This window comes from Ixodes scapularis, unplaced genomic scaffold (assembly GCF_016920785.2).
Source record: "Ixodes scapularis isolate PalLabHiFi unplaced genomic scaffold, ASM1692078v2 PGA_scaffold8__174_contigs__length_109621045, whole genome shotgun sequence".
NCBI classification, from domain to species: Eukaryota; Metazoa; Arthropoda; class Arachnida; order Ixodida; family Ixodidae; genus Ixodes; species Ixodes scapularis.
The window spans coordinates 36,586,112-36,610,752 of NW_024609883.1; the positions used below are offsets into that span (position 1 = coordinate 36,586,112).

The 24,641-nt window shown below is 46.0% G+C and overlaps 1 protein-coding gene across 1 annotated transcript in view; it reads left to right on the plus strand.

Moving 5' to 3' along the window:
* The first annotated feature begins 2,047 nt into the window (after nt 1-2,047).
* Nucleotides 2,048-24,641, plus strand: part of LOC121833555 (SCY1-like protein 2) — a 97,649-nt gene continuing 75,055 nt past the window's right edge. Inside the window, exons 1-2 of the mRNA XM_042286958.1 lie at nt 2,048-2,112; nt 19,691-19,838. Coding sequence (XP_042142892.1) covers nt 2,048-2,112; nt 19,691-19,838 — 213 coding nt within the window. The remainder of the gene's footprint in view (nt 2,113-19,690; nt 19,839-24,641) is intronic.

Genomic DNA, 24,641 nt, shown 5'->3' on the forward strand with positions numbered 1-24,641 from the left:
CCTGAGTGATGGAAGTTCAAGCGATGATACAGCTTTTGTTTTTATTCACAATTTTGTTTAGCAGTAAGTTCCAGGCTTTCTCTCTTAAAATAAATTATAGCTATAAGGATCTATTCGACTATGGAATGTTCGAAATATTCTGGAGCTGTTTAATTTGCCTGACCTTTTGGCACTTGCCCGGCGAATATATGTATTTGGACTCAAATTAAGGCCCGTTCTTAAAAAACTGAGACAAGAGCGGTATTCAAGCATCTTGTGACGGCTTATGACCGGGAGCGCAGTAATGCAACCGGCTCTAAGCAGTCACAAGTGGTTTAAAAACCGCTGTTGTCCGAGTCGGTCGTAGCCAAACGCAAATCGGTGGACGGACCCTTAAGCTTGCCGTTAATAACTAAAGGAGTAATTCGAAGCGTGCGATTTTTCGCCTTGTCTGCACTGGTGCTAGATTCTTTGAGCACAGAAATTTTGTTGGAGGTGCCATCATCTTGGAATTGGAATGAAGAAAGCGAATAATATGTTTTTTCCTGATAATTTTTGGTTTATTTAGAAATATTCCAATAAAGCCTTAGTTTAGAATGAACAAATCCACTGTGATTGAAACGATGCTATTATACATTCATAAATCCATAAAGGCGACATTTTTTTTAGTTTTTTTTTTTACGAAATTATTTAAACTTGTTTCATACGTTAAATAAAAGGAATAGAAAAAACGAGGAGCAACCTATTTAAGGCTGGTTGACGCACTTGCGTCGAGTGTGACTGCAACGGCCTGCGACGTTAATCATTTTACAAATTGCTATGGAACGGTGTTTTAAGCCGCTTACAACCACCATTGATGCTGCGTGGCACGGTCGTGAGAGGCTTAAAAACTGGTTACCGTCGCTATGGGGCCTACTCAACACAAGTGTGTGAAGGCCCGTTCACACTCTTGCGACCTTTTAGAACTGGGTGCCTTGAAACCTCTTACAACGTATGTATGTATGTATGTATTGTATGTATGTATTTATGCGGCGCTTAAGCTCTTTGCAACGAGCGTCTGCAAAACAAACACCCCCCCCCCCCCCCCCCCCCCCCCTTTTCAAGAAGAAAAAAAAAAGAAAAAATATATTGGAGTATTGTTGCTGCTGACGAGAGGACACACTGGCGCCATCTATTGGGTAGCAGTGTAAACTTGGTGGTCCGGCATGCTTTCTATTTCTCTCGCGCATTATTCTTTCTTTCTTGGCTTGAAAAACTTTTGTCAACGTTATAAACGAGCCTTTTTGTTATAGGTATTGCGCACATTTTTAACTGCGGAAATCCCGCAAAACCTTCGCTTTTGTGATTTGCAGTTCCAGGGTCACCGCATAGATGGCGCCAGAATGCCAGTGTGTTCCCTCGTCCTAAGAAATTTGAAGAGGTTTCAACAGGCCTCGTTTCTCTCGCCCGTACTCGGTTTGCAACAGTGAACGGGCCTTGAGTCGCCCTTTTGTGTCTGTCGTCGCGGAATAAGTTCGAGACCAGCCGGAATGACAGTATTTTGGCAGTGCTACACCAGGGACAGATTTACGGGCAGGCTGGGGGGCGGTGGTCGCTAGGCATTCGGCTGGCGGGGGGGGGGGGGGGGGGGGGGGGAGGGGGGGAGGAAGGAGGGAGGGGAGGGGAGGGGAGGGCAGGGAGGGGGGGAGGGGGGCGAAATAGTGTTGAGTAGGACGTTACTGCCGAAACGTTTCCCAGATCTATTTTGTTGACTCAATATTTGCTCTCACGAAAGGTTAAACTTACAGCTCGTGTATGTCAATTCTTTAATTAAATTAAACTTGACCTTGGGGGCCTAAGAGAAGCGGTAACCCCCCCTCCCCCACCGTCCCCACTCTCAAACTCCGCCCCTGTGCTAGAGATTTAAGCAAAATTTCACGCAAGTAAGCACTTGCCTGTGTCTCGCTCGAGCCATGCACATGTGATCTCAGTTTCTAGGGACAGACATTTGGAGGTTGTACTCGAGCGTGCTCTCGTTATATCGGATGCTGAAATAAATGTGCCTGACTCTCGCGCGTTCTTAGACGTCATGTGGGGGCACGGACACCGTCGGGGCGAGATTTCGAACGAACCGTCTCACGACGCTGCCGAAAGGTGGGGCAGGCGATAATTCTCCCAAGGTTGATGTACCACCGTACACCGGCGGAGTGGGAGTGTAGCTGGTTCAAGTGCTTCGTTACACACGCGGCCAATGTGCTGAGCTAACGACTTTGCAGCGGTCAGGCTGAAGCGGCGGTGAGGCAGAACTCTTTTTCAGCCAGGACACCCGAGACCGGAATCAATTAGCGACTACGCCGAAGCTCGAACTTGGTCTTTTGCCGAGGCATGTTTGACTCCGGCTCGTCGATCGTTCTTGGACGAGGAAGGGGTCCTCTACGGCATCTGGACGCCTGGGGTCGCTGTAGCTCATCGGGCTGCGTGCTTGGGCCCTCTGTGACGTGTGATACGTGCACCTGCGAACTTTACGACCGGGAGAGAGTGTGGAGGGACGGACTGCAGCGCGATGGACGAATGAGAGAACAGCACAGGGGAAAAAGAGGGTCAGCGAGAATTCTCGAGTGTTGTTTTTAACCGAAGGGAAAAGGCGAAGATGGAGAGATGGAGATATCTGACACGGCATCCGGACTCTTTTTTGGTTGGAGTCCATATACCTCCAACCTCTTCATTAGACAAACGTATTGACCAACACGTTGTGATGTTGCTGAAGGAGATCAGAGTCCGGAGCTACCATCAGGACATCTGGAATTGGAGCACCCGGCGGGAGGAACCTATCTTGACAATACGCGATGACAAATTATATAACGGGAACTATGACTAGGCTAATTGACAACTAATTAACGGAGGGCAAGCCCTACCGAAAATCGCAGTTTAACTTTTTGTTATCTGGATTATGGAACTGGAAACTATCTGAATTATATCTGGACTTCGGTTTTCAGAAATTATTCTCTAGCCTGCATGATGGATTTCAGGTCTACAAGAACAATTCCAGTTAGATTTTCAGTTCTACAATCCAAGTAGCATACGTTTTTTTTTTTTTTTTTTTTTTTTTTTTGGGGGGGGGGGGGGGGGGGTAGGGAGGTTTATTATAATCACGCTTCTGGCCTAGTGATTGTTCTCAGGCGTTCTTACAGGCGTTCGCAATCTTATGCGGAGCGAAAATTCTTTTGCTTCTGGCGCAGGTGTTTCCCTGACGTCAGAACGCCACCTGCGATTGGCTCCGATGAGAGCGATAGTGGGTAGCCCTCGAGGTTAACTGCCCTGAGGTCTGCCCACTGTCTTTCCAATCGGAGCCATTCAAAGCTCGAAGTTCTGCCGTCACCTCAATCTCTGCGAAAGAAGCAGGCGAACTTGCAATGCGCATTGTCTACGGAGCCGAATGAGGGTTCTCGGGACTCAGTGCACCTTGCGCCCCCTTAGCTTTAAAGGGTAACTGCGCAAGAAAAAAATAAGTGTTTTTTTTAAACAGCCTAATTAGGACAAGCATGTAAAAAAAACAAATGTTTGGAGAAAAAAATTAGCTATATTTACGCTATACGACGTAATTTAGTCCGAGTCCGAAACTCTCCACATTTGCAACTTCCGCTCTTTCGACCCCCGTGGAGGAGAAGTACGCCCCGCCCCTCACTCTTGGATTTGCTCTTGGGTTGACAGTGGCTGCGGAGGTGAACGACGCAGCGTCTCGACTTCCGGTAAGATCTGGCAACAACGCACGTTAAACATGGCGCCGGTATTGTTTTGGTCTGCCGGGACACGAGAAGCTGCGCGGTTTGAGAGTACATAGCGAAGACGTAACCGGAGAGGTGCCGCTGTGATGTTCCCGGAAGACGGAAAGTATCATTCGTAATCGTCGTGTGTGCTTTGAAAGCGAAGGGAGTCACAGGGTCCACGAGTGCGCAACCACAAGCCAAGGTTCACGACAGCGCTGCGTTGACTTCGGCGATCTCGTTCTGTTTGGTGCAACATAGCGATGCGACAGAGAACTGAAACATTCGTGGTGTGTGTGGTACGGTGCTTCGAAGTAGGCCCCACACTCCTTTCGGGGCGACATGGCTGCTGGAAGGCTCGCTGTCGGGATCACTCATCTGACATCTCCGAAAAGTCGGCATTTATACGCGCAAGCCCCCCCTCCCCCCTCCATATTAAAAAAAGAAAAAGCACGCTAAGCAAGCAAAGAGGAAAACGAAAGAACCGCGCTATGAAAGCCAAGATCCCGCGTCGCTTCGTATCACTAACACCTGTGACAGCTGCTAAGCACACACTACTTCACTTCAAGAAGTCTCACTCAAGCACCTGGGTTAGCACGAAACACTGATCACTTCGGCGAAACGACTAGTCGAGGTAGGCGAGACAGGCGGGAGCAGGGACTTCGGCGGCCATGAAAGAATGGCGAAGCTTTTGCTTTGTTATGGTATTAATCCAAACGGAAGTGCCCGTCTTGTAAACCTTTTGTAAATAATAATAACTCTCATCCCAGGGGGTATTCTTTTAATGTAAAAATATGCCGCTCAAAAGGAAATTAGAACATATAACAAAGGTTTAACAACACAGACCTAAGCTGTCGATCAATCTCTTAGCCAATGAGAAGTATAGCGGCCATTCGGTGCTAGACGTCACGGAACACCAACTTTGTGAGGCGCGATTTGAAACGGACGAAATAGCCGCAAACTAAAATCAGCCTCACGCAATAAATATTGCTGTAAATTTTTTTTTCTCGCGGAAAAATTATTTTTTTGACATGCTTGTCCAAATTAGGCAGTTTAAAAAAAACATTTTTTTTCTTTGCAGTTACCCTTTAAGTGATAATAAAAAGACTGAGTGATGTTCTAAACGTGAAAACAAACCTGACAAACAAATAAACCACATAAATAAAATACTGAAGAGGAAATCATACAACAAAACGACGGGAAACGCTTGAGACGCGATTTCGACCGTCTATAGAACCACCCGCCTTTTTCTCCGACGCCCTTGGAAAACCGAGAAAAAAAAAGCAACAATGCATTAGTTCAATTCAAATGACGATACTGGAAACAGAACACCATACCACCGGATGTCGTCCGCGCTTCCGCATGCGATCGTTTTCCGCATGGACAACGAAAAAAAAAAAAAACAGCATGCTCACACACACGTACAAAAACCCTCCTTCATTACTTTAAGATTCCCGGACTCGTCTTCCTGACGAGTTAGTAAGAGCACACGGCGGCATATTGGAGAATAAATCAATACGGCCAAGTACCGAGTAAGCAAAAACGGCTGCGGCAGCAACAGTCGAACAAGCAGAATCCGACTCCACGGGCCGAGGCAGCAGCGTACGTCCATTTGCTCCAGTGTGTATATATGGGCGAGGGACATCCTAGAAGGCCACGTATACGCGGCCCTATAATAATTGCTAGAGGGAGGACGGTGGGAGAAGCAAGAGGGAGGGAGGGAGGTGCTTTCGTTGCGGAGCGCTTGGCTGCTCGGATTCCGCGATATTGCCGGTTGAAGAACCGGAAGGAGCACCGCTAGAAATAAATCGACAGACAAGATTGAAGAAAAGAAAAGTAAAAAAGAAAGATATAACATATACGCCTCCAGAAAACGTTACGTACGTAGCCTTTTTTTCCCCCTTTTTTCTGCCTCATATATCCTCATCATTCCCATTTCCCGCTATTTTCCCGTTTCCCGAAGCGTCTTGGCGAGACATTGCGAGATTTCCGAGCGTAGGGACAGATGTGGCCTGTGCGTTGAGCGTAATGTATTCTCGAAAACACAAATCATTGAGACCGCGAAGAAAAAAGAACAAAAAGAATTGCGACATTTAGGTTAAGGACGAACAAGTACGAAAAGAAAATACTGCGGCTGTTCACTTATTGCTTTAGTTCACGATAAGCATAACAATACCTGCAGTAGTGAAATCACAGCCAAATATCTCGGATATACGACGCAAAGGTACCAAATAGTTCTCTCTCTCTCTCTTTCTTTGCCTCTATCTATCCATCTAACTTCTTTTTATCTTTTCAGGCTTGTGTCGCCGCTATACCGAAGGGAAGTTTCTGGGTTATTGCTTTGGGGAGGCAAGAGAAGGGAAATGGTTTGTAGCATGTAAAAAAGAAAGGTTACCTTGGGAAAGAGAATTAAGAAAAAAGATAAAACTATCCTGAAAGGTTGAATGAATCAAAACATAGAGTCGAAAAAATTGAGGAAGTTGGATATGTTGAAGAAAACAAGGAATATAAGGAATAGTGGAATATATCAACGTCGCTTTTCAGGTACGATGCTCGCTTGGCAGGATCGGTTGTCAAGATGGATTTCTGGAATACCTAGTCGCGAACACGCGCGCTCGAGCGCTGTTTTTATTTTGTTGTTGTCTTATAGTAGATTAGTTTTGTGTGCGTGTGGCTTATGAAGACCTCTATAATTAGAATCGATGAAAAAGAAATAGCATGTGGTTGCCCCGTAATAAAAAAGTTAAAACATATATTTTTACAGGAAATAAATCCGGCTTTTTCTTTGAGTAACTCTCGTAGACTAAAAATGGGGCTAGGCAATACGTGTTCCGTAATGACTTTTTTGGCTATTTTTCATACATAAAAAGAAGAAAGACGCGACCGTGTTGCTTCTATAATATATATTTGTGCTATGTTAAATGTATACCGAAGCAAAGCCTTCGCCCTGCAGTAATGATGTTAGGATGTTCAAAGCCCTGACGTTTATCTAGTGCCAATGGATCAGACCTTCTTCCAACCTGTGTACAGTGGCCCAATTTTTTCATCATACCAAGCGAGCGTCGACCGCCGGGATGGCCAGCGCTGTGTCGCGGAGAAATGCGGCGTAACGGGAAAGATGAGGCGCGTCCGCACAAAGCTCTTTCCGGTGCGAGCGTCGTCTGATAGGCTATTTCGTTGACGCACACAGCCCCTGTTCATTATCTGCTGGCATAGCTAACCGCCTTTAAGCAAAGATCTGAACAGCGCTTGCTTGCGTGATACTGCTCAGGCGTGGCAAAAACCGCGCCTCATCTCAGGTTTAATTTACTTTTTTTTTTTTCATTTCATCTTTGAGTTTACATTTCTGAACACCAACAAAAATGAAAAATACGGTGACGCGACAAACTGAGTGCAACGATGGATTAAACTATATACCGCAGACAATGCTACGAGCCATCAAAACGAATCCAATGCTTTCAACCTGCCACGGGACATCATGTTTCCCCGTGCACTAGTATCCAAAGGGAAGGCCACGTGACACACTTTTAACGATTAACTGGCCAAGATGGCTCGTAGTGCCAGCTGCTGTACAACACATAGTAAAACGGAGTATAGACAGGGTTTCCGCTTGGTGTTTTTTATTATCAACTGCGTTGTTTCTGTCGTCATCTAGCTTATGTAGCCAGGCAGTGGCACTCTTCTTTGACCAGCGGGGGCGCGCACAGATTTTTATGCCTTCTCGAGTGCCCATAGAAACACGGGAACGTGCTTTGAGAATGTCGATGGGCGCATTGACGCAAAGGGATATCACAACAACAGTCGGGGTTACACAGGCTAGCGTCAATAGGATTGTGAACGCATTCCAAAAGGAGGGCCGTGTCGGCGATGCACTTCGACATTGCAAGCGCCCTGCCCTCTTTTTCTACGGAGCAGGGGCGGTGTACGATCAACGGAATAGCCCCTGCTCCGCTTTTTATCACAGCGCGCGTGATAATTCCACTCGGTTCCTATGGGAACGTTCGCGAAACACGCAAGCAACCGTTTGCACTAACTGTCGCTCTTCGAAATCGGACCGGTACGACAAAGTGACGTATGACTACGTCCGACCTACGTAGCACATAGCGGAAGTCGCGTAACTAGATTAACTGCGGTATTACTTGACACACCCTACTCTCTGTTTCACTGTGAGTGCGAGCTAGTGCGAGTATAGGAGCTACAAGAACGTGTCCCGGGCTTTCAACGTCCCTGTCGAGCAGGCGCGCTTGCGCAGTGCAAGGCCACGTTCGTGCAAGCATCGTTCGGGGTGATGTGCTCGTGCTTTTAACTTCTGTTTGTATTGCGCGAAAGGAAACAAGCTTTGGGCAGGATTCTAGAGCGTAGAAAATGGCGGCGACGCTTGTTGCGCAACGATGACTCGAACAACGCGTACAAAGACGGATTTTGCGGGAGCACCCGGTTGGCTTCGTGATGCACGACGACTATTTGTGACAACAATACCGCTTGTCGAAAAGCACCGTGCGATCGCAGTGTGACCAGCTGCGCGACGAGAGGTAGCGACGAAGAGAGATGATGACCGTCGAGCAGCACCTACTCGTCAAATCGCACTGAGACTTTTCGCAACGGGGGGCTACAATGGCGCGGTTGCCACCGATGATCACATAGCTAATGCCCAGTCGATGGTGATGAGAGCCGTGACGGCCATCGCGTGTGTCGCTGTCAACCGGCTGGGAAGAGGCGGCTGGGTCGACGAAACCCCGGACCGAGGCAGCTGAGGCATGTGCGAAAGGAGGCTTTCGTCGCCACCACGACAAGCACACCGACGTCGGGGGGTGCCGTGACTGAACCTAGAATCTAACTGAACCTTCGTCAACATCATCATCGGTCTGAAGGAGGGCTCTGAAGGACTTCAACACATTGCCGCAAACACCACTTTGCCATTAACAACATGGTGATAAGTTGATGTTAAAACTTCAGGGTTTCTACCGCCTCGAAGTTAGTGAACGCTTAGTGCCTATGTCTACATTTGACCATTAGTTGCGGTTTCTAGCTACTGTAAATCACGCAGTAAAAATCTGAATGCGTTGCTGATGGCATTTTATTGCATCAATTAGATATTTTACCTTTTCACGCCAAGCTTCTGGAGTTGCATCTCAGTCATCGGAGAGTCCTAAGACACACTGTTTGATGTTCTGCAATGAAATATGAACAGGCCTGTCCTCAAATGAATCGTCAGTTGTTTAGACAACACAAGTTCAGTTTGGCAGGGTATGGTCATATCAACAGCACTCAATAGATAGTCAACATTATCAGGAAAAGTGAAATTTCCTTTATTTTATGCCTTTTATAGGCAGTGTTTCTCTCTTTATATGCATGCAAGCAAAGCACACACTTGAGAAAGCACTTGTGTGAAGGCTGCGTTCACAATGCAGTCCCCGTCAAACTTTCAAGACGTTAACAAATTCCGCAAATTAAATTTTCAACGAAACGCGTTAGTTTTGCTAAACGCTGGCAAACTTACATTGCGTTTGACATCATTCACCTTTGTCGTCCGATAAATCAGCAGTCAGTGCTACACAAACCTCAATGAGCTTGTCGTTTGTTTTCTGGCTGTTGGGGCGATCGATGGCGGTCGTGTCGGCGGCACAATTCTTTCGGAGACCGCTGACTGCTGCTTCCGTGCTCGCGGAAGCGTTGGTCACTCTGTGTCAAAGTGAAGTTTTGAATCACGACGCATGGCACCTCCGAATGAAGGTCTATTACCGTCTTCATAATCTCAACAAGGCTGCCATTACGAGCCACAACAACACCACCACTTTCCAGCTTCATAACGCCGGCACAAATAGAGGCCAAGTCTTGCATCTCGCCAAGAGTTATATCGGAGACGTTGAACGCCAGCTCACCGTGCTCTTGGACCCGGTCCTGCCGCCCAGTGGGCTCATCCAACAGCACAAAAGCATTGGTGAGCGCGTAGAACAAGTTACCGATCGCATGTCAAACCCCAGCCGCGGTCGATCCGACGAGCATCGCGGCAATGTTTTTTCGAGTTTATGTCGCCATGTGTACGGTTGTCGGGTTAAAACAATGCAAATACTCCCGTGAATTCTTGTTGTTACGTTTTTTTTGTCGTCACAACCCGAACTAGAAAAGCGACTGTTAGCGGCAAACAGAGGCTTTCTAGTTTCACGAACGTTCCCACGGCAAAGAGCGTTGAATCTTCACGCGCATCGAAGCCAATTAGGATAGCAAGGTACCTAGGTAGGGACGTGTGAACACGTAGAAGCCGTTTTCTTTTTTTTTTCTTGCACAAGCTTTTCGGCAAATAAAAAAGGAAGTAAAAAACGCTGCCCGAGATTATGCGGTCGCGTCCATTTCTTCAGCGCCGAAAAAAAAGAGCATGGCTTATGGAGACTATACCGTCGTAATCACTGCAGTGAGCAATGGGAGCAAAGCATTATTAAAATTGCCCGAAGAAACTTTCCTGCATCACCCAAAGCATGTTAACAACAGGCGCACTCTGCGTCAATTTCACGACTTGTCATATATTACCACAGAGTCGTCGTCAGCGCTGTATCTATTTGGAGTCTCCTTCACAGGCAAACAGGAGATTTCATTTCAGCTTATGTTCACGGCGTCTTCAAAAAAGATGATTGGTATCTAAGCGTACCTTCGCATAATATTTTCCTCTCGTAATGCCATCCGTTTCGTGCAGCAACAGGGAAAGCAACGACGCAAACGAGGCACAAACACCACAAGGTTGTTACCGCGGTTTTCGCCATGTTTGTCTTGAAAGACCGTAGCGAAATACTTCGATAAAACAAGTTGAGGTATCTTATCTAAATTTACTTTACGTCATAATTATTGGAATAATGTTTCGCATTTTATAAAATGATATTAGTTTTTTTTTTTTTTTTCTGTTTTCTTACATTTTCCCGTAGGTAACCTTTGCTCCGTTATTCGCGCGTTCTAACCCCCGGGAGAAAGAAAGAAGATAAGAAACAGAACAGGGGGAAATGCGGGGATTTCTGCTCCCCAACTGCGTGGACACGTCATCGCGACGTAGGGAAATCGTCAGATTCTAGCTGACCGCGTGCGTGAACCCGAACATTGGGGCGGAGCCTCAAACAAGAATCATTCTAGTTTGAGGCTCCGCCCCTTCTTTCTCGATACGTCACAACTCGAAAGGTACCTGGCTGTTTGCGAGCAGAATAGCACCGCGCACGCGCTTAATCTCTCCCATTTCGCCTCACGCAGCTGCAGCACGGCGCTGGCCGTCCCGGCGGTCGACGCTCGCTTGATATTATTAAACAAATGGGCCGTTGTCCATGCATCGTCTGTTTTCTTAGAGCAACCGTTATTAGGAATATGCTTAAACGTCCGCATATATTCTCCAGTCAATTTCTTTTTTTAGAGCGCAGCTCTTAGGGGCCCGTTTCCGGCTTGAGCGGCGTCGGCGTCGCCGTCGGCGTAACCGCGCGGTGCATTATGGGTAAGTTTCCCCGCTAAATCTAGCGGAAAAATTTTCCCGCTAAATCTAGCAGAAAAACTTCCCCACTAAATGTAGCGGAAAAATTTCCCCGCTAGATTTAGCGGAAAAATTTCTCCGCTAAATCTAGCGTAAAACTTTTCCCCACTAGATTTAGCGGAAAAAATTCCCTGCTAAATCTAGCGAAAAAATTTCCCCGCTAAATCTAGCGGGAAAAATTCCCCGTTAAATGTAGCGGAAAAATTTCCCCGCTAAATCTAGCGGAAAATATTCCCCGCTAAATCTAGCGGGAAAATTTCCCCGCTAAATCTAGCGGAAAATTTTCCCCTCTACATTTAGCGGAAAAAATTCCCCGCTAAATCTAGCGGAAAAATTTCCCCGCTAAATCTAGCGGAAAAAATTCCCCGCTAAACCTAGCGGAAAAAGTTTCCCGTTAAATCTAGCGGAAAAAATTTCCCCGCTAAATCTAGCGGAAAAATTTTTCTGCGGGGTCCCGTGACCCCCCAAGGTCACATGACCCTCCCCTTCGAGGCCACGCGGCCCCCGAGGTCACGGGGCCCCCCCCCCTCCCCCCCCCCTCCCCCCCCCCTTGCCCCCCCCCCCCCCCCCGAGGTCAAGTGACCCCCTCCCCCCGAGGTCAGGTCACCCCCCGGAGCATATTAAAGAATGAGGGGAGGAGGAGGAGGAGGAGGAGGAGGTGGAGGAAGAGTGTCTACCCTCCCCTCAGTACCCTTCCCTCCTCCTCCTCAAGAGCTGCGCTCCGATTCGGCATTACAGGGAGCTGTAAACGGCTTTCACTTTTTTTTTCATTTTAAATATGCTCATGAGATGCGCCATTGAATAAATAAATTGCTGAATAGTTACATTTATCGACAACGTTCGAAATAAATTTAGGTGAGCACTTCGTGAGTTATGTTATCTAAAGTCAGAGAGCAAAATCATAACGTGATGCTGACTGGCTAGCAATCATTTCAGTATCTTTGCGCAGAATGCGATGGTAAAACAATGTGCATGTCCGCCATGTTTTTTTTTTTCATTAAAGTGATTTATGTGGTGTTGTTACAGTACTGCTTCAAAACAAATCTTGGGATGGCGCAAACTATGCCTAATTAAAAGTTATAAATATTTAGTGTAGTTTCAGATAGCTTACCGTGAAGTACAATACTCTGACAAAAACAAAACGTTCGCCCTGAATTCCCTTTCTCTCAATACATGGAATGAGCAGTCGATCACGGAGACCAACAGAACATTCCCATTGAACCAAATGGCTCAAAATACGATAACATAAAAAAACGCTGGCCATGACGTTTCATTTGCTCACTTCCCATGTGCATATCAATATCGTATATCTTAAAGTAAAATCGGTATATGTGCTTCGTCACTCGCTGGGGTTCTTCTATTGTTCACCGCGATTGGGCGCCTCCGTTTCCTAGAAAAAAGTCAGCTCAGACACTTTTTTTTTAAGAGGCTACGTTCATATTTCTGAGTAACCGCGGGTGTGGCACCCGTGAGTTTTTTACTAATACAACTCGACATCACAGAAGAGCGGAAATTTGCGGCATAGAGTCGGCCATAAGAACGTCCAACGACTCCTCCCTATCTAATTACAATAGAAATTCAGCCGCCCTAGATCCATGAAACGGCTACTGCACGATGCACGCTTAAAGGACCGAGGTTAGCAGTATAGTACAGTAATCAGCAAATAGCCCTCCTCCATTTTTACGGTGGAGGCGCAAATCGGAACGTTGTACGATTAGAGACAACTTGAGAACCGCAGGGTCTGGAAAGCCCCAATCATCACGTTATCCCTCCATGGGCAATGGGATCACGGCATCAGAGAAGGCCAAAAGAACAAATCCCGAAGTATCAACGAGTGATCACAGTAGGGTGACTCCCTGCGTTTCTTAAGCCTTCGGCGACCATCACTGCGCGAGCGCAGAAACCAAGTTCGGGAGGAGTGAAGCGTGTGCGCGTGCACAGTGCCGACGGCAGCGCCACCGCAGTAGCGTGACGTTAGAGAGTTCAGTCGGTCTATAATCGCGGACAGCCAAAGAGCTGCAAAAAATGCGGGGCGGGGCCTATTGATGACCGCTCTTCTTGCTTCGTAATTCATTATATCGTTTTCTTAATCAGCTGATGCCGCAATGCGATTGGCAGTAGAGGAATAACAGGGTGCCTGGGACGCGCCTCGCCCTGCGTTCCTTAAACTGTCGGCGAGGGGGTAGTATCTCAAATCTTTTTGTTTTCCGTAACCATTTACCACAATCAATTTGACCTTTGACCTCGCTTCTTTCGTATACGAGCCGCCACCCTACCTAACGACGACCAAAAGTCGAAAGCACGGCGTGTCCTAAATCAGACCAGATGTTGCCACGATCCCCGCCCCCTCCTCTTTCTCCTCCAGGACCGCTCGGAGCCGCACCCCGTTTGATTGCGACAAGAAACTCCATTCGGAGGAGCAGCCGAGCACCCTGATTGCTGCGCCAGCGCCTATTCTGTACGCTTCGTCCCGCCTAAGCCAGTCGGAACGCACTTCTTGCACCGAAGAATGACCCAAATGACTGTACCGGATTAGGGGACACGTTGCGACATTGGGGTAATCTAACAGAGAGAATTCGGACGGACCCAGCAGAGAATTAGGAACCGTCTATGTCTTGTTGTGTGTCGTTGCAGAGGATATTGCTGAGGACGCGCACTGGAGCGATTAACTTTCCGGCTAATGTGAAAAGCGATTCTTGAGGACAACCTCGGGTGAGAACAATGGCTGGGGCGTGATATCTGAATTTCTTTTTTTTATGTTTGGTATTACATCTTATGTTTGGTGCTGACAACTAGCACTTTTAAGCCGGGGGCACATTGCTCGTACATCATACAAGAGACAGTCTGCATACAGATTCGAAGGTGAGCCACCGCGAGATGAGTGCTTCGAATACTGCGGGATGAGGACGATTCGTCCCATGCACACTCGTCGCAGGCCGACCGGGGACAGGATAATAGACCGATCTCACCAGTCACTTTGACTACGCCACCGCTGCCGCAATGCATCGAGGAAATTTTAGTCTTTCTGCACGTGCGACAACCTCGCTGGAGCTCTGCGCGTGCGCAACACGAGACAGCACGAGCCCTCTCGCGCACTGCCGTTTGCCTCCTGTGAACTAGAGTTATGGCGGCGTCACGCATGCGCCGATCGCTTGGTGAGATAGGTCTATTCGTCACGTAGGAACATTCGTCAATGGGCGACCCGTCCATTGGACAGTTGGTCCCATTGATAGCGCAGGGAAGTATGTAATAAACTACAAGTCGCAATTTTAATAACTAGCTATGTTCTCTGACGAGTGTGCAGTTAGGACAATAGAACGGGATGCTTTGTTAACAACTAAGATGCATGTAAATGTATTCAATGTTGGAGGATGTGCATAATCGTTCCAGCATGCATAAATACCACATAACATTCGTTTCAGGTTTCTATAAATGATGTAGATGGATAAATATGGGCTTTGAACACAAAATATTTCGGAAACAAACTTTACCGTTGCGATATAAGAACTCCAAGACTTCAAAACACAGTGTTTCGAGCCACTGCACTAGGCTGTCAATGTGGCGGGTGATGTCGCACTGTCCAGACTGCCTGTTACAGTCGGCGCGTTTATTTTATTTTAACGCGTTTGTAGAGTTCCATTCACACACTCGCAACCGAGTAGGACCGACCTAGACAATACCGGTTTTTAAGCCTCTTGCGATGGCGTAGGAGCTCCGCAGCAGCGCGTGCAGTTCTACGACGACACAATAGTTTTAAAAATACGGCGTTGTCTCGGTCAGTCCTACTTGGTTGCAAGTGTGCGAACGGGCCTTAAAGGGGCACTGACATTCCGAAGGTCGTATTTTCTCAATTGTCTAAAACAATGCAAATCGTAGTCATCGACACACAGAAAAATACCGCATCGCAAAAAAAAAAAAAAAATTATTCACGTTTTTGCTTTTTTTTATTTTTGGCGTTTTTCTCTCCCGCTTTTCGCTTCCTCGTTTCTTTTGATTTGTAACGTCAAAAATCATGAAATTTAAAACCTTTGTAGGCGACATTTCAATAACATTGAATAACGGCAATCGTAGAACCTGTTTTTAACGGAATTGCGAAAGCACTAACTCACTACGGCCTTCTTTTCTGAAATACAAAAAATCGGAGTCCGATGTGATGTCGCCTCCTGCATTTGTATCCTCCCTCGGAAAACATGCGGCTCTCAACGCACGGAATAAAGCCGGCTTCTCCCGGTCCGCCGGCGCCCTTCTTACCCGCTCCTCACCTCCTCACTTCGGGACGTGGTGGCAACGTTTGGGTGTAGCACGATTGCCCCGCGTGCAGAATCCCCGTCGCTAAAGCCCCGCACCATTAGCCCTACGTTTCAAAAACCCCGCGTTCATTTACCCCGGCTTTGAACGTAGGGTTACACCTTTTTTTTCAGTACTTTCTAAAAGTGTTAAAGTTTCTGAAAAAAAATGTTAAGTAACTTGGGAAGACGCAGTGACCACCGGTTTACATATTAACTTTGCCACAAAAAAGGAAACTAACAATGTGATTCGTATTGAAGCGTACTTAATCTTGATATTACCGCGCGCGCGACTTGCCAAGTAACCAGCGCGGCCGTGGCCTAACGGTTATCGTGCCTGCGTCCCACGCGAAGTGCCAGGGTTTGATTCCTGGGAGCGACGCGTCTTTTGTGTATACTTGCATTGTAGTGTTCTAGTAAATTCGAGAATCCTGTCGCCTGTTCGAGGTGCAAAGGTTCTTGTAGCCGAACCTTCTAGCCCGATTGTTCCAGAATCCAACGTGTGTACATAAGGGGCTCCGCATGGCTATCCTTCAGTCAGTCTCGCCCCGGCGTTCGACTCTGCTGTTACGTCGAGTTCGTCGACGCCCGCGACGTTCTGCTGTTATCTTCTGTTTCATTTTTATTTTGGGGCACAAGTTGGCCCCATTAAGCGTTTGAGTTTCCCCCAGTTATTCTTTGTTTCCTCGCCTAATCCTTCGTGACAATATTAATACCGATCAACTTGCCTCAAGAAAGAAATTACTTCTTTTTCCGGACTATACTGGCAAAGGCGTTAGTAACACAGGATGCAGTGAGCTTTGCTCCGGATCAGCTCGTTCCGTATTTCATGCAAGGGGGGAACGAACATCGTCTTGCATAAGCTGCTCTGACAGAACGCCCCGTCAGACGCCAGCGTCCCTGCAGGAAGAGAACGCAAAATTCGCGTTACTTATAGTCGCACACCCAAATTTGAACCCTGCTATTTCGCTTCTGTCTTTTTCCTCCAAAGTGCGTGCGTGTTATCTTGGCCCTGCTCCCGTGGGCACTCTCCCACCGTTTGTGCGACCCCATTCGCTCAACACCTCGCAACTAATGGCGAATTCGGGTGGTCAATCGTCGACAATCTATTTTGCCGGAAAACCGGAAATAGTGTTCGCATGGCCCGTTTCCGGCTGGCGCGCACCGTTCGGGTGTTGGTACTACGCCAAGCACCGGCAGCTTTCCGGCGCTTTTTCCGCCCGAGCTCCGAACTGCGGGGCGTGCGGGCTACAGACTGTATCCGGTGTCGTCACATCCGAAATGGGAGAGGACGTCGGTGAAAGAATGAAACTGATCTGAAGTCACTTCAGCAGCTAATACTCGAGTCAATCCAAGCCGCTGGGAAAATACCACAAGGAAAATGGAGGACATGGCTGACGGCGGCGACAGTCTATCGCTTAGTTCGCATTATCGATGTTGTAATGGGGGGGGGGGGGGGGGGGGGGGGGTAACAAATTTGTTACTTTTTGAAGAGACAGTGATAGTTGCAAAGCTTAAAAGGACGTTATTTTGTCTGAAACAGCCTTCAGTTATATTTTTTTTTCTGCTCCTGAGCCCAGGCCGAATATTGAATACATCATACACGTCAGGTGTGACGGTTCTATTCATATCTGTCATCCAAGCTATACTCTAATCCAAGCGTTGAATCGGCGGAATTCACGTTTTTCTTACGGATGTTTACAACCGACCCAAAACAAACGCTTGAAAAAATGGGTGTACTTTTGGCTCAGTAGCATTATTAGGTGATAACGTGCGCCACCTAGGCATAAGCGAAGAAAATAGATTAAAAAAAAACGCGCGGTGTCTTGCGGTCAAGCGGCGAAGTAAACTTCCACTGTCTGACCTTTCATGTTCGGCTGCTGAGGGTCACAGGGTGTGCCGCCGGCGCGTTTCTGGTTTCCGATGCCGTCCGTTTTGTCACGCCGACGATTGACGACCCGAATTCGCGGTAACAAGGCAGCCGTGCTAGATTTTTTTTATGGAACGCAGATTGGCCCCGAGTACTGCATCGAGCTTTTGAATGCAACTCATGCTCATTCAGCGAGGACGTGCGTTCCAGTAGAACTTTGGCGCAGCACTCATGTAAGGCCCTTTCGCTACAGGAGTGCGTTGCGGAAAGTGGCAGGACGCCAGCCATAAAAAAAAAGTGTGTGTTGAAACATATGTGACCCCTAAGTTCATGGCCAGGTGTACATAGACAACTATAATGTTACGTCATTTCACCTTTCTCCGCTCGGTAATGTACACGCTGTTCCTAAGTATAAATGACATGTTTTTTGGTTCTTTTTACCGCAAGAATAAACTATCCATTGACGAACGACCATTTTACCGCCCAAATATAGCGCTACCGGTTTGAATTAGATGTCAAAGTTTCGAAACTAAACGTTATCTTATTGGCAAAGTATAGGATTTTTTTTTCTTTTCATATTGCATAGGAATTTGGCGACCGGTATGGCTTTCGAATACATAAAGCATAATGGCGCGAGTTCCCGAAAACTGGCAAAATCGGGCCCGATTCTCGAACTTAAATTTCCCACAATTTGTGATGGAGATAGTTCGGACCGGTAGTGCCACATTTGGACGGAGAATGAGCGCTTGGCACTGCCTGATTAATTTATCCAGTAAAAACAAAAACAAAAAACTGTAATCTTTTTGTAACACGTTGTAGATTGTTTGAAGGTGCGGCACTACGACTTACTTTTTTTTGCTTCGTTCACAGAAATCATAGACCATGCGTGCATGGAAATTGTCGAACTTCAAATATGTGGGATTGTGGAATTATAACGTAGCATAAAAATAACATATTTTAACTAAGTTCCAGACTCCCCGCTATAAACGTAACAAGAATTACGACTTTAGAGTTGTTGTTGTTTGTTTTGTTTTTGAAAACGCGTTACTTTATTTATTATCTCAGCGTTCGATGCCTTTTCCCTCACGAGTGCTGTCACTTTTGATGTATTCATGCTAGAGTACAGATAATTACCGAATATATCATTTTCTACAGTGCGCGCAGTCTAGTATCTTCCGTGCCGGCCAATAGAGGAGGAAATAACTTTATTAAGAGAAAAATAAAGAGAAAAAGATACTTGTTATAGGTGGGGCCCCTAGTCTAAGGCTCCTGTGCTTTCCGTCGCCATTTCGACCTGTAGCTAAATTACCGTAGCAACAATGAGAATGCTAGATATATAAGTCCACGCGCCGCGCATGCTCGCTTTGCTTGTATAAAAAATTCGCAAGTAAATAAAGTGTTGACAAGCGCGCGTGCAAGATGAAATTATTTTTAGGCGTTTGTTTTAGATGCAGTTACTATACTACAAACGCCAGCACGCGCAGCGTGTGTATCTACATTCGCAGCACGGTTCGTGGTGCTTGGGTAATAGACCGATCTCACCAGCCGTTTTGACTGCGCCACCGCTGCCGCAATGCAGCGAGGGAACTTTAGTCTTTGGGCACGTGCGACAACCTCGCTGGAGCTCTTCGCGTGTAGAGCACGAGAAGGCACGAGCCCTCGCGTGCACGGCCGTCTGCCTCCTGTGAACTAAAGTTATGGCGGCTTTACGCATGCGCCCAACGCTTAGTGAGATCGGTCTATTTAGCAAATGGTTTATTATCCCAGTCTGCCTTCCTTTAATCAAGCCTGGATTGCACACTTGCGACTACTTATGACCGAAGAGGCTGAACACCGGTTCTAATTAAGCCACTTGTCACTTAACCGTAACAACGAACTGCTGCGCAACCGTTCGTAAGCGGTCAAAAGAAGCTTGTGTGCGAATCAGCCTTGAGCGCCCATTTTGTTGTACACGAGGGCTGCGTCACTTTTAGCATGAGCTCGCCTCATGCTAAAAGTGCATCCGCATCCTGGACGAGTGCTACGTCAGCGTTCGGCGAGGACTCGGATCCAGTCATAGGCTTTGTGCCCAGGATGGATGGAATGACGCTAACGGTTGTACATCTTATAACGAGCGGTAGCTTGCGCCTTCTAGCCTAGAAATTGCAATTCAAAAGTATGATTCCTTTCTTTCGCCAATTTGCTGATACCGATGCAATTTCGCAACTGAAAGTGACGACTGCCACTGTTGCTTGACGGGGTTTTAAAAAAGGGTTCGCGCTCTGTGTCAATGTTTCTTTCTTAATGTTTCCTTTTTTTTTTCATGCAGCGAGACCCTTGCGTTTGCCACGGAACCCGTGCTTGGCAGCCTGGCAAATATCCTAAGCTGCCTAGAAGACAGACTGCCCCAGTGCCTGCCACCCGAAGTCCGAGACTACCAGTTTCTCGACATCGAGATCAAATATGGACTCCTACAGGTGAGCACCCTGATTTGGTCACCTTCGACTTTAATCTATCGGATTGCTGCAAAACAGCGTCCAACACATTTACGTATGACGTGCATTGTGAGTACATTTACAGTAATGTCGAATTGATAAGGACACCCTTCCTATGAGTACCCCGCTACACCATAAACAAAGTTGCCGGGGACAAATCAGGTAAATGCATAAATATAAACATTTCTTTCTCTGTGTGTGTGTGTGGGGGGGGGGGGGGGGGGACAGAGGTGTCCCAAAAAACTAGTCATCGCTGCACCGTGATGCCTGGTAATATGGACAACTCCGTCCCCCCAAAAGATTCTGCAGAGTGTGAGTTGTCCATAATAACGAGATAGACATGTGTGTATTTACCCGATTGGTCCCTGAAAACTGTGTCAGTAGGGGTCCCCTTTAACGAGACATAACAGTGATGTATATAGAGTGTGTACGTGCGAGCATTATAAAAAAATACACGGAACTCAAAATAATAAAAATGCTCTGTTGAATGCTGAACTTCTTAAAACAAAATCCACCTCTCCTTAAAAAATAATACATTAAAAGAAATATTTACGATGCGGGACACATTTTGAATTAAAGGCAATTGGGATATTTCGGAACGTGGACTCGAAGTAGAAGCATGTGCCGGAATCGCTCCTAGAGACACTAAACTTCCAAAAGAGAGCGTTTTAAGTGTTTCAATTGCAGCACAAAATAGTAGTTAAAATAAACCTTTTTTTTTTTTTTGTAGCAGTTGTAGCACTGTGGGATTGATAGTGAGTAAAAGCGATACCAATAAGTGCTTCTATTTGGGCACGCGTAGTTTTGAAAGACATGCACTAAATAAAAGCACGTTGCAATTATCAAAATAAGTTTCGCCAACCATTTTCTTTTTCTAATGCTTTGTTGTTGCTGTTGTTGTACTCAGGTGTTATATACGATCATTAAGAAAAATAAACTTTTGCTCAGTTCAGTGTGCCTTAATGATATATGTGCACGGTAACCCACTTCAATATTAGGTGTCCTGCGTTTGTTAAGGAAGAGAGCATATCCCCGTCAGTAATATTGTTGGGCCTAGAATTGGGCCTTAGCCGTAATAGGCTGGCACAGGTCTACATATTATGAGCTCGTGTGAATGAAGTCTCGTAAATATATTATTACAGCTATTGAATATGTCTTTATTGAAAGGTGTCTAGTGACATCGGAGGAAGGAAAGGGGGGGGGGGGGGTGACGGGGAAAGGGAGGTAGTGGTAACTTTCGCGATTAGATAGTCTAGACTCTAGTTGTATGGCTGCCGCGACAAATCCGAGCAGCGAGCCCAAGACCGGTTTTCGGTGCTACGGCGCGTCCCTCAGATGTGTCCAGTCCCGAAGAGAGCTCAGGAGCAGCTTGGGGGTAGTTTCCCGATCGCTTCTTCCCGCGTCCGGCTCAGTTCCCTGCAGTACCATAAGAGGTGTGTGCTTGTGGCTCGTTGCCCACTTACGTATCGACTGCCGGATCCGCCTTCAGCGTTTTCTTTTTTGTCGCCGTTTTTCAGTTTATATCTCTTAAATTCGGTTGGGATTGCCGGGGAGACCGTCGTTCCGGTTCAGTGTCTCCGTAGATGGCACGCGGTAGCCCAAGGACCATATCCGTTCGATAGTGGGGCATCGTCTTCCGCAAGTAAATTAGGCAGGAGCCCTTCCTTCTCGATGTGGTCAAAGGACATTTGCTCTTCCCAGTTCAGCTCCTTGTGGTCATCGAAGTGTTTTCGGGTTCTTTTTGGCAAAGGGTAGCCGAAGTTCGCGCTCGCACGCGGCCTTGCGCACGCTTTTGTTTTATGTCCCGGGACGCAGGAGGCTATTACTTTGACTCCACTGTAGCTTAGGGTCTTCGCTCTTGCCTTCACCTTAATTGCCGTCTTGCTGGGGGGGGGGGGGGGGGGGGGGGGGGGGGGGTTTCGCTTTTGGCACGTAACCACGGCGTTTTTAAACTCTGAGTACATGCATAAATATCTTGAGCCCTCGGGGACTAGAGACTCGGTTTTCACGAAGAGTCTTTTAAAGCTCGAAGTTCCTCTTCTTTGGCTACGTGTTTCTTCCGAATTGCAAAGCTCGCCTTGTACTGCGTGTTGAGGCAATGTCATGTAATGGATGTTCCTCCTCCGTCTTCCTCGACTATTGTTTCGGTGTGAACGTGTACCGTTTGCCACCCGGACCGGGCGTCGCGAACGGAATCCGCGTGCGGCTCGGCCGCATTGTTCCTCCTGTTTTCTTATTTATGTTTTTTCACGTTTTGATTTACGGGGTGGTGATCCACCACTGCTTCATCCTCTCATGGGGGTGAGTGGATCGAGATTGCGGTGCTTCCAGTAATAGCATAAAGAAGCCTATATATTTTCCCCTGGCACGGAACAAAAGAAAAACAAAGAGTAGATATTCTTTAGGGTGCATTGCAGCATTGATCTGTTTCCGAGAGCAATATTTGAAACGCATATATACTAAATGGGAATAGGAATCGAATTTCAGTTTCTTTTTTTGTTAAGAGTTTGATGAACAGCTCTTTTGCCAACTTAGAATTGTGGTTTTTAAATGCGGTTCTTGTTGCTTTTTTATGGTCATGCCGCTTTTGAAGTATTATCACTTTGTGAACTAAACTGCTTATTTTGGTAGCAAATATTTGTATTCACTTTTTTGTATCACACTCAAGCTACCAGTTAACACTAAGTGCTGGTATCATTCATTTAGACCGTTTTATTCGCTCAACCATTTCAGCGTTTGCTTTACTAGCTCTCAATATTTATGTATTGCCTTGAAGGGTAGTCCGGTGAGTCTTTCTGTAGTCCCTGGTTTGCCTGAAAATTTGTTAAACACACCAAAAACACCCCTAAAATAGTAACCCAAATATTGGGCCAAAATAAATATTTTTCGCGAAGTTATCGAATTCACACCTCTGGTTCCCACCGTGTTCTTCAAAATAAAATTTTCTTCTCGCAACATTGACGAAGTGACATCAGCAAAAGGCAGGGGTTCGCTACGTAGACAGTAGACGTTTTTCCCAACTGATTACAAGCAGTTTGAAGGTATTAAATGAATGCTTTTGAAGCTCGCTCCAGTGCCTGCGCAGCGGCATGAAAGAAGTGCTCGGCATGGTCTATTTTTCGACTGCCCGTTCGACCACTGACGTCAAGGCACTGAAAATCCCGGGTATATTTGAATGTTAGTTTTTGGCATAATTTTCACTTGCCTATTTCAGTGCAACTATTCAGAATTTCGGGATACGTAACAGCATACCCGAAAGAGTGAAGGCAGGTGATTCCGATAATATAGCTAGCTGGGGTAGCTCAAAAAATCGTCAGAGTACCCCTTTAACCTGCTTTGAATGATGAGCAATTAAGTAATCCTCACAAAATTATTTTTCAAAGCAATGTAAGAAACATCCGTCACCGGTAAAAAGTTAGCGTAGTTTCTAACATTTCGCTCACGTTGTTTATGTTGAAAACTTTTAATAAAAAATTTACCGGTTTAGAAGCTGAAAGTCATATAAAGCTAAATGTAAATAAACATTTGTTTTTACATTATAAGAATGCGTTTTTAAAAGTATGCTGCTGTTTTATAATATATATTTTTTTTATTCTCACGTAACACAATCTGTACAAAAGGCTGGTAGAATGTTGAATTTTGTTAACAGAAATCTACGCAGTGCTCCCAAAAAGCTAAAAGAAACTGGTTACTGCTGGTGAACGACACAACACTAAAAATTCTCTACACTGTTGTGTCGTTTACCCGCAGTCTCGGGGTTTTTTCAACCATGCGCAATGTACACCAGCTCGTTTGCGTCCTTACTTTTTGGTTACTGCTGCTTGGTAAGACCGATGCTTGAATATGCGTGTGTTCTGTGGGAACCGCACCAAGCGTACCTTGTCATTAAAATAGACAAAAAATGCAAAACCGTGCTGCAAGGTTTCTATCGGGAAAGTACGACAGAACATCCAGAGTGACAGAAATTAAACGTGAGATGGGTTGGGAACTATTGGATTCAAGGAGAAAGAAATTTCGTCTAAGGTTTTTATTTTCTATATTTAGTAACTTAACTAGAATTGATAAGTATAAATATCTTGAACTACCAAACTATATATTTAAACCACAATAGATAATTGTAACATGATCAGAGAAATATTTTGTCGAACTGATTATAAAAAATACTCATTTTTCCCTCGTACAATAACGGACTTCAATTCATTGCCTGCAACAGCATTTACGACAGATGACGCAGGATATTTTTTCTCAGTATCCTAAATTTTTTTAACATTCTAAAGTTTGTGCGCGTTCTTTTATTTAACAGTATTTATTGTATTTCTGCCATTGTATTTATGTTCGTGAATATGTGTTTCATTTTGTGTTTCCCTGCTGTAATGCTTCGGCGCTGCAGGTTGTTTCTGTAGATAAATTTTTGTAAATAAGGTTTTTTTGGGAATTTTTACAAACCAGTGACTTTCAATGCGCTTTTTTTTTTCGTCTGCACATTATTGGACCACAAAACTTGTTTGTTTCTTATGTTTTGTAAGCACACATTTCTTGCGTGATTTCCTGTTCATGGAATTGCAAAATGTTTTGCTTTGTCCTTCCTTGAAAGTACCCTATATGATATTAGAAAGTAGGACGAAATTAAGGAACACAATGAAACCTGTGCTCCAGCTTCATTCGTCCAAATGCACTTTTCTCCTCAAAGTTTTCGTGTTAAAAGCATGTGCCATTCTTTTCTAAACCTTTTCGTTTACAAACTTCAATTTTTATTGTGCTAAAAAAATAAGCTCCGTGAGGGAT